The sequence below is a fragment of the Lissotriton helveticus genome, chromosome 1_1 (assembly GCF_964261635.1).
Source record: "Lissotriton helveticus chromosome 1_1, aLisHel1.1, whole genome shotgun sequence".
Taxonomy (NCBI): Eukaryota; Metazoa; Chordata; class Amphibia; order Caudata; family Salamandridae; genus Lissotriton; species Lissotriton helveticus.
The window spans coordinates 1,154,102,513-1,154,116,240 of NC_136057.1; the positions used below are offsets into that span (position 1 = coordinate 1,154,102,513).

Here is a 13,728-nt window from a genome sequence, read left to right on the forward strand (position 1 = left end):
AAGTGTGTGAAAAATAAAACGACTGCTACAGCTATAAAAAAAACATTCAGAAGATGGGAAAACTGAACAATACAGAGGAATATGAGCTGCTTTCGGGGCATGGGTTTTCTATTTAGTGCAGTTAAATACTTCCTTCTTTCTAAAGTTTGTGATTTACATATAATTTATGATTTCAATCTTATGAAGAGTATATAACCTTTCTGTCAATGAATATGCACATTTATTTCTGTGAAAAAAATATTTATACTTTATTTACAGTACAATTTAATATATACAACAGACTGATTTACAGGTAACTGTAGTCAGGATTGCATTAAATAGGGTTCAGTCGTTCTTTATAGTAGTTATTAAAGTTAATTTGGAGCAGAAAATCTTCCAAATGTGGCTGGTGGCCTAGATTTGCCAGTTTCGTTACCACTGTAGAAAGAGAAAATAACCGTCAGTGGAGATATCCTAAGATTTGAAAGCAAATATCTTTGCATTATGAATTCATAACTTTTGAGTTCAATGTAAACAAATTCTAAAATTGAAAATCTCCCAAGAAGATCTTTGTTGCCCACAAATGGTTGCAAACCCTTTGTAATTTAACATTTGCTTCACTCTTGTGAACTGCTCCCTATGTCTGGATAAGTCTACCCACCGAGAGTGGCTTCAAGTGAAAGTATAAATTCAGGCAAAGAAATGTTACTTACTTGTAATCCTAATTCTGCATCATCAGTATCATCTCTGAATGTCATAAAGGTGGAATATTCCCACGTGTTAAGACATCCCAGAATATATGGGACATATTTCCAAAAGAAGTGACGGAGCGCGGTGTTAGCCTTGTAGGCTTAACGCAGAGCTCTGCAACTTCTGAAATGCAGAGCTGCACTGTATTTACAAGAATATGGCGCAGGCCTGCATTTCCCCCTGCGCCGTGCTAAATTTAGCAGCCTAGGGCAACGCAAGCACCCTTGCTGCAAGGGTGCCTGCGTTGAGGGGAAGGACTGTTTATGTGCAGGAAGGTGTCCCTTCCTGCACATAAATGATCTGAAATGGCGTTTTGTAACTTCTATGTGTGCTGCTTTGTGCAGCACACATGGAAGTTGCAACCCCTCATCTTTTTTAATTATTGTTTATATGCAGGAAGGGACAACCTCCGGCACATAATCAATAGTGTTTTGCTGTTTCTATGTGTGCTACACAACACAACACACATAGAAACAGCAAAAGCAAGGAGAAATAAGCATATCTCTTCATTTCGCCAGGTTCTAATTTTGGCACTGCACCCTATTTACGCCAACCTTGTAAATATGGGGCAGTGTCAAAATCAATGGGAATGCCCACCAAAACACCCATTGCCCGCCCCTTTCACAGTAAGTATAGCGTGAAAGGGTGCCTTATTTACAAAGCAGCATTAAGCCATGTTAAGCTGAAGATCCGGTGCTTTCAGTCTCCTCGAAGCGGCAAAATGGGATGCTTTTAACTGCTGAGCTGAGGGGGATGCTATGGGGGGAAGCCTCCTATGGGATTTGAGGGTCAGACGTCTGTTTGGATGCGGCACGAGACCCTGTGCAACAATACTGGTAATTGTAACCGGGCTGACCCTGCGGAATAATCAACGACCCATATGTGGGTTGGCCCCACAGCTGCAGGCTACTGAGAGAGACCTTGGAGAGTGGGGTATTGGAGCGGGGCAGTCTCTCTCACCCCACCCACCCCCACCTATCCCCAGAGGGAATAGTAAAGTGAACCTAAACTGCACAGCCTGACGACGCAGGTGTCCCAAGTTGTCAGAGCACTGGGGCGGCCTGTGTGGACTGGGACAAGTGCACTGGGAGGTGCACGCAAGATGGGCAAGGACAAGGCGGCTCGCTCTGCTGGGGCCAACATGATCATGCACAGTGCTTGAAATGGAAAAATAGAAGTAAAGGTACTCTGTAGCAGAGTACCTGCTTGTTTCTGAGAAGTGCCGGTACTCGCCAATTAAATGTATTAAGCTGCTCTTGAGAAATGCCGGTACTCTCCTTCTCAAAATAAAAAGTGCTGGTACGCCGTACCGGACAGTACCAGCCCATATAAAGCACTGATCAAGCAGCATACTACCCCAAAACTGGCGGCCATCCAGGGCTCCAGGAAGGTTTTGTAAAACTAAATCGAGCCTGCATCTATCAAAGTGAATCTACTATGGGGAGCAGATCTACGAAAAGATGTAGACAAAGTATCCACAACGGAGGGGGAACATACCGGACTTATGCCTCCCCGGCAATGATCGCCAAAATATTAAACTATCAGGATAGCAACTGTATGCTCCAGGCTACAAGAGAGAGATGCCTCAGATGGGGGGCGGGGAGAGGCATGCGCTCGGTCAGCGCACACCGTTCCATTCTCTGCACCCCCTCCTCCAGCTGCCGTGGTCCCAGGCCTTTTTTTTAACCTTTTTGCTCGGTACCCTGAACATGTCCTATGCTGCCCCAGTCCGACCGCTAATTTATCTAATCGGACGCCGCTGCCTCTGATTGCCTCATGCTCCTGCCCTCATCGTTCTCAGGACTTGGCCACCTCATGCCTGCTCCCTTTGATTTTATTTCGCCACCCTCGGTCACGGGCCTGGCCACTTCTCGGTCCTAGTGCCCCGGCGATCCATCAGCATCGATCCCCAGGGAATCGCCCCAATAACACTCAAGTTGCTGGAGATCGTTGAGCGGGCTCATCCGATTGTCTAGCTCTTCATCAGGCGGTTCTCCCTAGCTCCGGCTTCTACTTTCGATTTCCCCTTGCGGTGTTCCACCGTGTAGGGCTCACACGACTCAGCTCCAGCCTCCGCTCCTCTAATTTACATCGTGATTTCGGCATCTCCGATCCCTCCTTTGCGGTGCAGCAAGCTTCCCTGCTCCGATTCCACTAGCAAGAACGGATTTCAATGCGAATATTGGCCTTTCAGCGCTTACGAGCCCGGAGCTCCTCTAATGTGTGGCTATTGAGGCTGGCTCCAGGCCACACCTGTCCAACAAAACTCTTAACCATCAAACATCCTGTGGAGACACACAGGTGTGAGGTACCAACGTGCAAGTATTTTGTAGGCATTCTATTTGCAGCGGAGGTAGATGAAGGACTTGGAAGCCCTCTGCCAGATAGCCCCCAAAGCTCATTTGAAATAATCTCCATAGCCAATTCCCTCATCCATTGTGCCACATAGGCATGTTTCTTCAATGGGATGAGATTTAAGATATAGGGGTACAGCCACAATATGCCTTTACGACGGATGTTATTGCTGCACAGGGATTCGATTGGTGATCCCTCCCTCCTCTACAAGCAGGATCTCTCCCTGCCCACTGTAATGCCTGGCTAGCCTAAGGGTGTCACGCCTAGTCAATGCATATTTCTCTATGAGGTCCCCCCCCTTGTCCTAAGGTCATCATCGCTGTAGAAATCCTTCAAAGAAAGTGACCGGCCCTGGTTCCAGTAAAAGGAACCTGGTTCTGACACCCTGCCGGGGGATGTGGGGATGGAGGGGGGAGGGCGTGTGTCCAGATTATTGGCCATGCCTATAGAGAAGTCTCCGGAAGGACCTGCCACCTCCCCTTAGCCCGGCAAGCATTCCTTGGCGACCCACGGACCTTGCAGACATCGTACCTGTGTTTAAAACCCCAAAATTAAATAGTGTTAGCAAACACTGCCGGTTGCAGCAGCCCTAACTCTGAGAGACTCTGCTCTGTGGGGGCCGGGGGATTCCAGTGATTGTCAGAGTGGAGATGCAGGTGCGCTAAGAGGTGAAATACAGCAAAGCGTTAATAACATGTAAATGGTCTTTTAAAGACCTGTGAAGTACTCGGGTGTGGCTGTGTGTGTGAGCCGGGGAAGCTGTCTCAGCCCGGGCTGACACACACTGACACACACTGACACACACTGACACACACACACACACACACGCACACACGCACACACACACACACACACACACACACACACAGGGTGAGATGACAGAGGGTGACAGAGGGAGGGAGAGAGACAGATGGAGGGAGACAGAGGGAGGGAGGGAGACAAAGGGTGACAGAGGGAGGGAGACAAAGGGTGACTGAGGGAGGCAGGGAGACAAAGGGTGACTGAGGGAGGGAGGGAGACAAAGGGTGAAGGAGGGAGAGGAAGGGAGACAGAGAGAGACAGAGAGCGGGAGGCAGAGGGAGAGGCAGTGAGGGATACAGCGGGAGGGCGACGGAGGGAGACAGAGGGAGGGAGACAGGGAGGGAGACAAGAGGGAGAGATACAGAGGGAGAGGGAGGGAGACAGAGGGAGGGAGACAGAGGGAGGGAGACAGAGGGAGGGACAGAGAGGGAGGGGCAGAGAGGGAGACACAGAGGGAGGGAGACAGAGGGAGGGACACAGAGAGAGGGAGACAGAAGGAGAGCGACAGAGGGAGGAGGGCGACAGAGTGAGGAGGGCGACAGACAGAGATGGAGACAGAGACAGAGAGGGAGACAGACGGAGGAGGGTGACGGAGGGAGACAGGCAGACCGAGAGAGAGAGACAGAAAGAGAGAGAGAGAGACAGAGAGAGAGGTAGGGAGAGAGTGTGAGAGTGAGAGAGAGAGATGTATGCCGGGACTCGTTGCTCACTGGACAAATGCGTCTGCTGTAGGGACCTGTGTTCAACCTCAAGGTCACACATTTTTTTTTGCTTTAGCTCCGACCCCACCGGTGCAGCCCTCGGCCACAAGCCACACTGTAAATTTGGCCCCCGAGAGAACGTTTGTGAGTACCTATGTTCTAGACCGTAGTAGGCCTGCTGTTTACATCGATGTTGCCGCTAGGCCCTAGCCCCATTCACTGCGGCCTCCAGAATCTCATCCAACCCCAATGTCGGGATGAGGTCAACAAGTGCCAGCCTTTATTGTTACACACGTTGCCAGACAGGGGGAGCCTTAATGGGACCCTGCTAGTTCTACAGAGCCCCCGCATCCTGGTGCATGTGCTCTTCCGGGACCTTCCCGGCAAGAGGTTGCTTCGGGATTTTCAGGTAGGCTCGCCATCAAGTCTAAGTCCACCTTCACCCTAGGGCCTTTGTGTGGTCATTACCCACCTAGTAGGTGGGCCCACTGCCCGGTCAGGCCAGCCTGCTCCACCGCCACTCTGAGATCTCCCCAATCCACAATCGCCTCCCAAAGCAAGCTCGCTGCCATATCACAAGCCTACACTGCCGCAGCTCCGGGAGCCTCCCTTGACCCTCGTTGACACCTAGGGCGGGCCCGCTGCCAAGTGGAATCCGCCTGCATCGCCGCCGCTGCGAGATCTTCACCGTGGACCGCTTCCCTGCACAGCCACATGTTGCAGCAGGACGAGAAAGGAGCACCAGGCCCTGCACCTGACCTCTCAAGGGAGACCCACCATCGCTGGTGCACCTGAACCTCATTTTAATTTCTGTCCTTGCCACCGCTGCAACCATGCCCAGTGTATGGAGACAGTACGCCCAGTGCCTAGCACAGCAGTGACAGGAAAATGACCACTGCTCTGCTGTTAGCCACTTGTCGTAGTAGGCTCACTATCGTCCAGGCCCGGCATCTGCCTCATGGCCCCCACCCCGACTCTACCCCTGCTTGCTGAATACAGGGGGTGTGTTTGTGCCCACTCTCGCCGGAATTTACAGCATCAGAACGGGAACATAGGGGCTCTCATGTACAGCTCAGGGGAGACATATAGGAAGTATCGAGGGCCCCCTGACAATGTAAGGAACTTCTAGGACAGGGTAAAACACAATGTGGGTATCATCCTAGAAATGCTATACGTCTATGATTAAATTGTCATTCAAAGTCAACAGAAAATGCAATGTCAAGCAAGTAGAAATTATATAAAATAGGTTCTATTTTATTAAAAATGAATGGTTAAAAACACAGTAAATTCAACAGTTAATTATGAACACAAAATATACAATATAAAAATCACAATATTAACAAGCATTTGCAACGCAATAGGTCTTGCAAAATTAAAGTTTGAGTTATTGGCATTGTATATGACAATGTGTTGCATGACATTTTTAGCAAACTCTGTATTGGTGTATGAAGATGATTTGCAAGCTGTTTGTTGTTGCTGAATAGTAAACAATGTCAGGCACAGTGCGCAATTAAGGTTTGTCCCACACTAAGCACGCTGAAAGGTTGGAATTACCGGGAACAGGGTGAAACTGCCATAAACATAAAAACAAGCACTGGACCAGCTTGGGACAGGGACGGGAAGCACGGTGTTTAGGGAGGAGAAGCAGCTGGAAGCAGCCTTCCCTGCACCCTGCCCCCTGCCCCCCTCCCTCCCCACACACTCCTGGTTGTCGGCATTGAATACACACTTTCCGCTGGACATGCCCATTTTAGCACGATAAGGGGGTAGGGATCAGTTTGTTTTCCCAAGCCTCCCGCACTTTCAGGAAACCGAAGGTGCGGCTGAAACAGGGCTGCACGAGTGGGCCTCCGAAAACAAATTTAAACGTCTTTGCCTGATCGGTTAGTATTGTACCCCCTTACATCCACTTCAAGGGGAGGAGGCGGCAAAAAAAAATGTTAATGACCCATACATGCCATCGGGTTTCTGCTTGCAGGAATCGGGAGGCGGGAGACTAGCCTTGAAATCGGTAGTCTAACGCCGGAATCGGGAGGGTCTGCCCTGTTCCCATGATGCACTGGGCCAGGGACAGACTAATTTGCATACACCGAGGTTCTGAAACTGGGATGGTGCAGTGAGCTAAAAAACGGTGTTGGATCTAGCCCTGATCTCTTGACTGGGTGAGAGTATTCTGCTTAATTCAGAGACTCTGTCCATCACCACCCCTTGTTGTAAATATTTTTGTCCACCCTAAGCGTGGAAGGGTATACTCAGATGTGAGTCCCTTGCTCATTGCACCATCAGGATTCAAGCAAGCCGGGCCGAAGACGGCTGAAATGCCAGAAACCGGTCCCCGGAAGCTTGTTTCCTTCCCAGTGTAAGAATTGGCTTTTGTAGTCTGGTCTGCCCTGTTCCCATGATGCACTGGGCCAGGGACAGACTAATTTGCATACAGCCAGGTTCTGAAACTGGGATGGTGCAATGAGCTAAAAAACTGTGTTGGCTCTAGCCCTGATCTCTTGACTGGGTGAGAGTATTCTGCTTAATTCAGAGACTCTGTCCATCACCACCCCTTGTTGTAAATAGGAATCGGGAGGGTTGGCATGTCTGATGACCCTCAACTTTGACGTGGGTATGGGGGCACAGAAGCCAAACGAGGTGACTGACATTAAAGCGACAATGCAAAATGTTTTTTTGACAAATTGAGAGTGGGTGCAAAGAAGGGAAAAGCGTGCAAAGGGAAGGCATACGTGAAATACAGGGAAAAAAGCACGTCTAAGGAAAGAGGACATAATAAGAGGGACCATTTAAGGTACAGTGAAAAAGGACAGTCAGGAAAAATAACGAAAGAAGGGAAAGAGAAGGAAATGTACATATATCAGTGCGGCTCCGTAGAAAGTCAGCATAGCTCACTCGCGTAGTATAAAGTTCAAACTGATGGTGGAGTCGCTGTGGCGGGCGCTTAAACGGGGCGCAATGAGGTAAAGATTGCATATAGCACTTTCTCTTTCTAGATCCCTTCTAGTTGATGAAACTTTGGTTTGGGGGAGGGGGTGGATGCGTGGAAAGAGCTACTGAAAGCTTGAAAGCACTTTGCCTTTTCCAAGCGCTATGAAGAATCCCAGAACATTAATATTTGAGGTTTAGTTTTGGGTCCCATTCCCATCAATGCCAGGGCAATGTGTGTTTTCTGTACATATTGCTCGCTACCTACCTCGTTCATATTCGCCTAAAGCGAATACTAAACCCATCTGCCGGATGAGTGTTAAAGTGCACGAAAACCATTACAAAGAGCCACAGCCTGCTCCCTGCAGAAAGTGTTGGCGGTGTTTAATGGGAAGCCAAGTGTCTGGCTGCCCCAATTAACACCCTGTGATTAGCTGGCATTCTTCCTCAGCGTGTCAGACACCGAAAAGAGAATAAATTGCATTGAATGAATGCTTCACGGTGACACTGATCGAGGCTGGGTTTAAGGACAGTGAGGAAGAGGGCGCCCTCCCCCAATGTGTGTTTTTCCCATTTTTGATGGCAGGACTCCCGTGATGGGATTTCAAGTGAGCCATCCTGTGCAGCAATTAAACAATAATAGTGTGGCTTAGGTAACGGACGCATGTACCTGAGCTGGTTTAATTTGAAGATGTAAATAGCGCAGCTTATAACTGGTGAGGGCATCTAGGCGCTATACATGGTGACAAGGAGGTTAAGTGAACTGCTCGGGTACGTCTTTAATGCGGGGAAAAGAAGCGCTCGTGAAAAAGCCTAGAAATAAAAGAAGCAGCAAAACGCGGAAAAAACGCGCGGGTAGAAAGGTACAATTTAAAAAAAGCATTTGCAACGCAATAGGTCTCGTATTTCCGGAATCCCACCTGCACACACTCTACCCAACCAGAAAGCGCCTTGAGGCAATGTGTTCAGTTCAGGTAGGCACCCTAGGTCCATACATCCATTACCTAGAAGCTCACCTTCACTTTCTGGAGCAACTTTAGAATTCGAAGGCGGTGCCCCAAAAGAGAGTAGGATTGAGGGAAACCCACACGAACCGTTAGGGCTAGAGCAGAGTCAGACCGGCACTGAGGACCAAACCGGCCTCCGGCCCGTCAGAATTCCTGGTGTCCCTTTCAGCCTGTCCGCCTCTACAGAGACAGACGCTGCAGCAGCGCTACACGCCGGACCAGGGACTCATTTGTAGAAAATACTGCCAGTGGTCAAAGCTCTGCTCGGAGGGACTAATACAAATCGGCGCCGAATACCAGGCGTAGAACTTACTTCGTGCCTCTTTAACCCACAACCCTTTTATCCCTTGCGTGCCGGTCACTCCTTTCATACTACGTACCCGTTTCCGTCTTTCTCTTTATCCCTGCTTTCCCGTGAGTGTGTCTCTCCTTCTCATGGTGCTTAGCTGAAGGAGAAATAAGTTCCGGTGACCCCCACTAGCAACCACCGGCTCAAATTAAGTACTGCAAACCCACCAACTGCCCTCCAGATCCCCACCCTACCCGGCCATCCCGCAGCTGTACGACGCACTCCATAGTCACACAGGCACACGCTTGTTCGCACTGACCTCCAGCCCCTCCAAGGTCCCTGCCGGTTCCAGCCTCCACAGCTCACCTCTGCTTTGATGCTTTTTTCCTTCGCTGAGGTGGAGCTGATTGGCTCCGCCTGGGGTTGCCCGGTTACCACAGGTAACCCTGGTTTTGCCGGTCTCGTGCTCCAAAATCCCCTCCTGCCAGTGCAAGTGCAGCTACTTGTAAACACTTCGCCCATCACTTCTTGGGTCACTCCGGTGGGATAAAGTCCAGCTGCTATGTACTAATCTGACAGACTCGGACCCAGCTGTGCCTAATCCATAAACACCAGAGAGCGGCAAAACTCCCATCCCACTTCAGAGCAGCAGAGGGATAAAAAGAACAAACCCCTCTAGAAAAACACATCACACCTTAAACGGTACTGCAAACCTGCTACTAAGTGTTTCGTACCAAACAATATCGCCATACACATCAAAATACCGCTGCTTCCTGAAATAAAGCCTGCCTGTTTATCAGCGCTGCGCGCCCCTCTGCATACTCACCGCTGCATTCCAAAGTAGTCACGTGAACTCTTCCCGAGGCGCTCGACGTGATCCGATTCGTTCTGCATTGCATTGAAAACAGCAGAAGTTCACGCGCGCAACGTAATCCTATGGCAAAGTGCTGCGCGTGGCCAGGTCTTGTATCCACTTTCCACTCGTAGGCTGAGCCGACAGCTATAGTTCTCTGGCAAGAACGCGCTTCGCGCGTTTCTAGCCGAGACCTAAAAAGGAAGACTGTCTTTATGTAGTTCAACAAATATTGACGTGGCAAGAATGGAATAAGTTCCGACACGCGTTTCGCCGCTATAACAGCGCCTTCTTCTGGGAATCGAGCCACAGATTCCTGTATATTTGAACACCGACGATTTACAAAAAGTGAGACTGATGCTTGTTATCTATGTAGAATTTGTGTTCAGTACTTATTATTTTATGGTCATATGAGACTCTATGTGTTGATCCGAATACAGTCTTCTTGATGTATAATTCTTTAGGATGAGAGTCTGTGGTACTATTATTTAATAGAACAGGAACACTCCAGAGAGTCGGGGTCTTGATAACTCTTGTGTCATATGTTTGATGATATAATAAAGGATATTCTTCTGTGGCTTAGTGGATTCCAGAGGCCAATAGTAGTGTGAAAGGATAAGGATAATGGCGCTCCTGATAAACGATAAGGAAAGCGCGTAGTCTTCGAGCAGGAAAATGGTTTCAGCCAGGAGGTCCTCTAGGGACTGCCAGAAAGATCTTGCTGGCAAAGAGCATGTGTATATTGATCCAATAAACAGTCTCAATTTATAGATGGCAGTGCCAGGCTCGCAAAAGAAAACATATGACTACCAAAGGCATCAGTCTTTTTTCAACGGAGATCTTGGGTAGACCCGAGCGGGTAGAACAGCCATACTCCAGTCTAGAGATGACAAGTGCTTGGACTGCATTTTTAGGTCGGGAGCATAGAGGAAGGGTTTCACTTTCCTAAGGTAGCTCAGGTGAAATCTGGCTTATTTGGCCATCAAATTGATGTGGTCCCGCATGTTCAGGTTACTGTCGAGGGTAATTCCCAGGGATTTGGCAGAATCTATGATTGTCGGTGGGCAATTTAAGGCTGTGATAGCTTCAATCCATGATTGGACCTCAGAGTTGGTGTTGGGAGGGGAGATAAGGAGAAATTCTGTTTTCTTTGCGTTGAGTTTGAGTTGATTGGATGTGAGCCATTGGACAGTGAGTTTCAGAGCTTCATTCAGGGAGAGAATCTCTTCATGAGATGAGGTTTTGATATATATCTGAGTGTCGTCAGAGTACATATGGTAGGAGATGTTAGCCGTGCGTAGTACTTCGGTGAGCGGTTCTAGGTAAAGGTTGTAGAGGGTGGGGCAAAGGGTTGTTCCTTTAGGTGATCGGTTTTGGAGGAAGGACCTGAACCATTCAAGAACTGTGCCCTCCAATCCCATCCTGAGTTTGAGGCGTTCGAGTAGTTTTTCATGGTTGACCCTGTCGAAGGCAGAGGAAAGGTCCAGGAGGATTAGGAGACAGTATTTGCCTTAGTCAAGGGCTTGGAGGGCATCATCAACGATGTGGAGCATGGGGGCTTCAGTGCTGTGCCCAGGTCGAAATCCAGACTGGAAGTCATCGAGTAGGTGGAAGTTGTTGATATGTTGATTTAGCTGCTGCTGCACACACTTCTCCAAGACTTTGGCTAGGAGGGGGATGTTGGCTATGGGCAAGAAGTTATTAGGGGAGGCTGGATCCAGCAACAGCTTTTTAAGAATGGGGAGGGTATCATTCCCTGCCGGAGAGAGGCATTGATTATTGCAGTCCAGCTTGGAATAATGGTTTGGGCGATGGCAGCAAGGCAGTTGGATGGGAGCGGGTCATTAAAATGCTTATTCGGGTTTAGGGTAGAAAGGATTTTGGAGACAGAGTCTTCGTCACAGACTTCGAAGTCAGTCCAGTGAGCATGATTTTTGGGTGGAGCCTGTGAGGGCGTTGCAGTAGAAGGAGGCGGGTCAGGAAGGAGTTGTAGGTATGTGATGGAGCTGAGTTTGTTTCCAAGGGCTGAGATTTTGTCAGCGAAGAAAGAGGAGAATTCCTCTGAGGATATTAGAGGGATGGGAGTTACTTTCGAGGATTTGGCCAGTTTATTGAATTGGTGTTTGACCAGTTCGAAGAGCTTGTAGGCTCTGTTCTTGGCATTCTCTAGTTCAGTTCTGAAGAATTCTTTTATAGAATTGAGTATGTTCCTGTTGTAGACATTTCTGGCCTGGCGTAGGAGTTTTAGATGAGCAGCAGCGGAGTGCCGCCTCCAGGTTCTTTCAGCTTGCCGAAGGGCTCTCCTCATTGTTGAGGGATCCCGTGAACCAGGGGTTTCTGTCTTTGATTCGGGTTCTTTTCAGTTTTAGTGGGGCTAGATCATCTAGGATGTTCAGTATAGTCGCAGAGTAGTGATCGTTTTGGCCATTGACTGTTGTGATATTGCGAGGGGGGGGGGTGTCAGATTTGCAACGAGTCTTCAGCAAGCTCCTTGTGGTCCAGGTTCTTGATGTTTCTGAACCAGCGTTTGGGAATCACCGGTTGCGGTGCCCTTGTCTTGTGGGTGCCAGGTAGAAGGAAGGCGATGGTGTGGTGGTCAGACCTGTCACAAGGGTCTATGGAGGTGACTTTGACTGATGAGTCTTTGGAGATGATCCAGTCAAGAGTGGCCCCTTTTGAATGAGAGGTCTTTGATGGAGTTGGCATGTGTATACTTGAAATCGGTCCAGGGCAGACTACAATCGCCAAGGAAAATATCATTAGCGTTGGTGAAAGTCTTAACTGTGATGATTTCCATGAGGTGGTCGGTGAAGGATCGATCATACCTGGGGGGTGATAAAAGATGTGCAGGTTGCACAGTTGGGCGGAGTTGCTGCAGATAGCGAGGGCGAGGTATTCGAAGGATTCAAAGGTATCCGCCAGGAGTTCCATGACAAGTAGGTTAGAGCGGTAGATGCAGGCAATGCCTCCTCCTTTCTTGTTGGATTGACTGTCCAGCCTTGCGATGTTGTAGTTGGGAGGGACTAGGAGGTCCAAACATGGAGATGAGGATTCATTGAGCCAAGATTCTGATAGGTCGAGATTTTTGTAAAGGATGAGATCAGCAATATTAGCAGCATGCTTAGATGCCGATCGGCAGTTGATTTAGAGGCCTGACAGTGTAGAGATGGAGGGTGTTTCGGGAGTCTGGGCGGACATGTGAACAGGCGCTAGGTTACTTTTTTTTTTATAATTCTTTTTATTGAAATAAAACATGAGCAAAAAGCTCAATACAGAGGATCGTTCAAAATTGCAGACTCTACATCAGGGGGTTACAGGATAGTCAATAAATACAACTGAAAAGGAACTTCACGGGGTGGGGGCGGACATCCTGAGCAGCATTCCTGGGTGGTATACAAATCTCTCCTCTATGGTGATTCCAAGGGCCCCAGACAAGCAACCACTTCCTGGGGCATCCCCTTGCAAGATATACCGTTTTCTCCCTAAACATGCACCAATCCAAATTGCTTTCCCACGTTTCCAGGGAGGGCGGTTGCACTGCCCCCCACAATCGAGCGATATTTCTTTTAGCCAGCATGAACCCTAGTGTGGCCCATTGTGTCTGAGAAGTGTTTAAGCCAGAGGGTTCCCATATATTCAAGAGGCACCTCATCGCCTCCGGGGATAGGGAGACCCCCAATTCCTTGCTCATTGTGACATGCACTTTGTGCCAGTAAGTGGCAATATGTGTACACTCCCAGATGGTATGCATAAATGTACCTCTGAGACACATTGTCGTTTGCATAGCCCTGTGTCTGACAATCCCATGTTTACCAGTCGAGGTCCCGTGATATAGATCATATGTAGAATTTTGAGTTGGACTAATTTCAGGCGAGCTGGTATTGTAACCTCCCTGGGGGATTACACCGCTATCTGCCAATCTTTGTTGTCAAGCTCTATCCCATCCTGCACTCACCTGTCCCTCAACGCCCGAAGGGGATCCGCCATATGGTTAATTAGCTTTTTGTAAATTAATGAGATTGTCTTTTCAGGAAGGTGACCATTCAGTACTCTGTCCTCTAATGG

At 48.8% G+C, this 13,728-nt stretch overlaps 1 protein-coding gene across 3 annotated transcripts in view; it reads right to left on the bottom strand.

Moving 5' to 3' along the window:
• Positions 1-219: 219 nt before the first annotated feature.
• TUBGCP6 (tubulin gamma complex component 6) overlaps positions 220-13,728 on the bottom strand; it is a 610,570-nt gene continuing 597,061 nt past the window's right edge. For all 3 annotated transcript variants that reach the window (XM_078678997.1, XM_078679005.1, XM_078679003.1), the window contains one exon: positions 220-417. In XM_078678997.1, the coding sequence (XP_078535123.1) occupies positions 314-417 (104 nt within the window). In that variant the 3' untranslated portion in view covers positions 220-313. The remainder of the gene's footprint in view (positions 418-13,728) is intronic.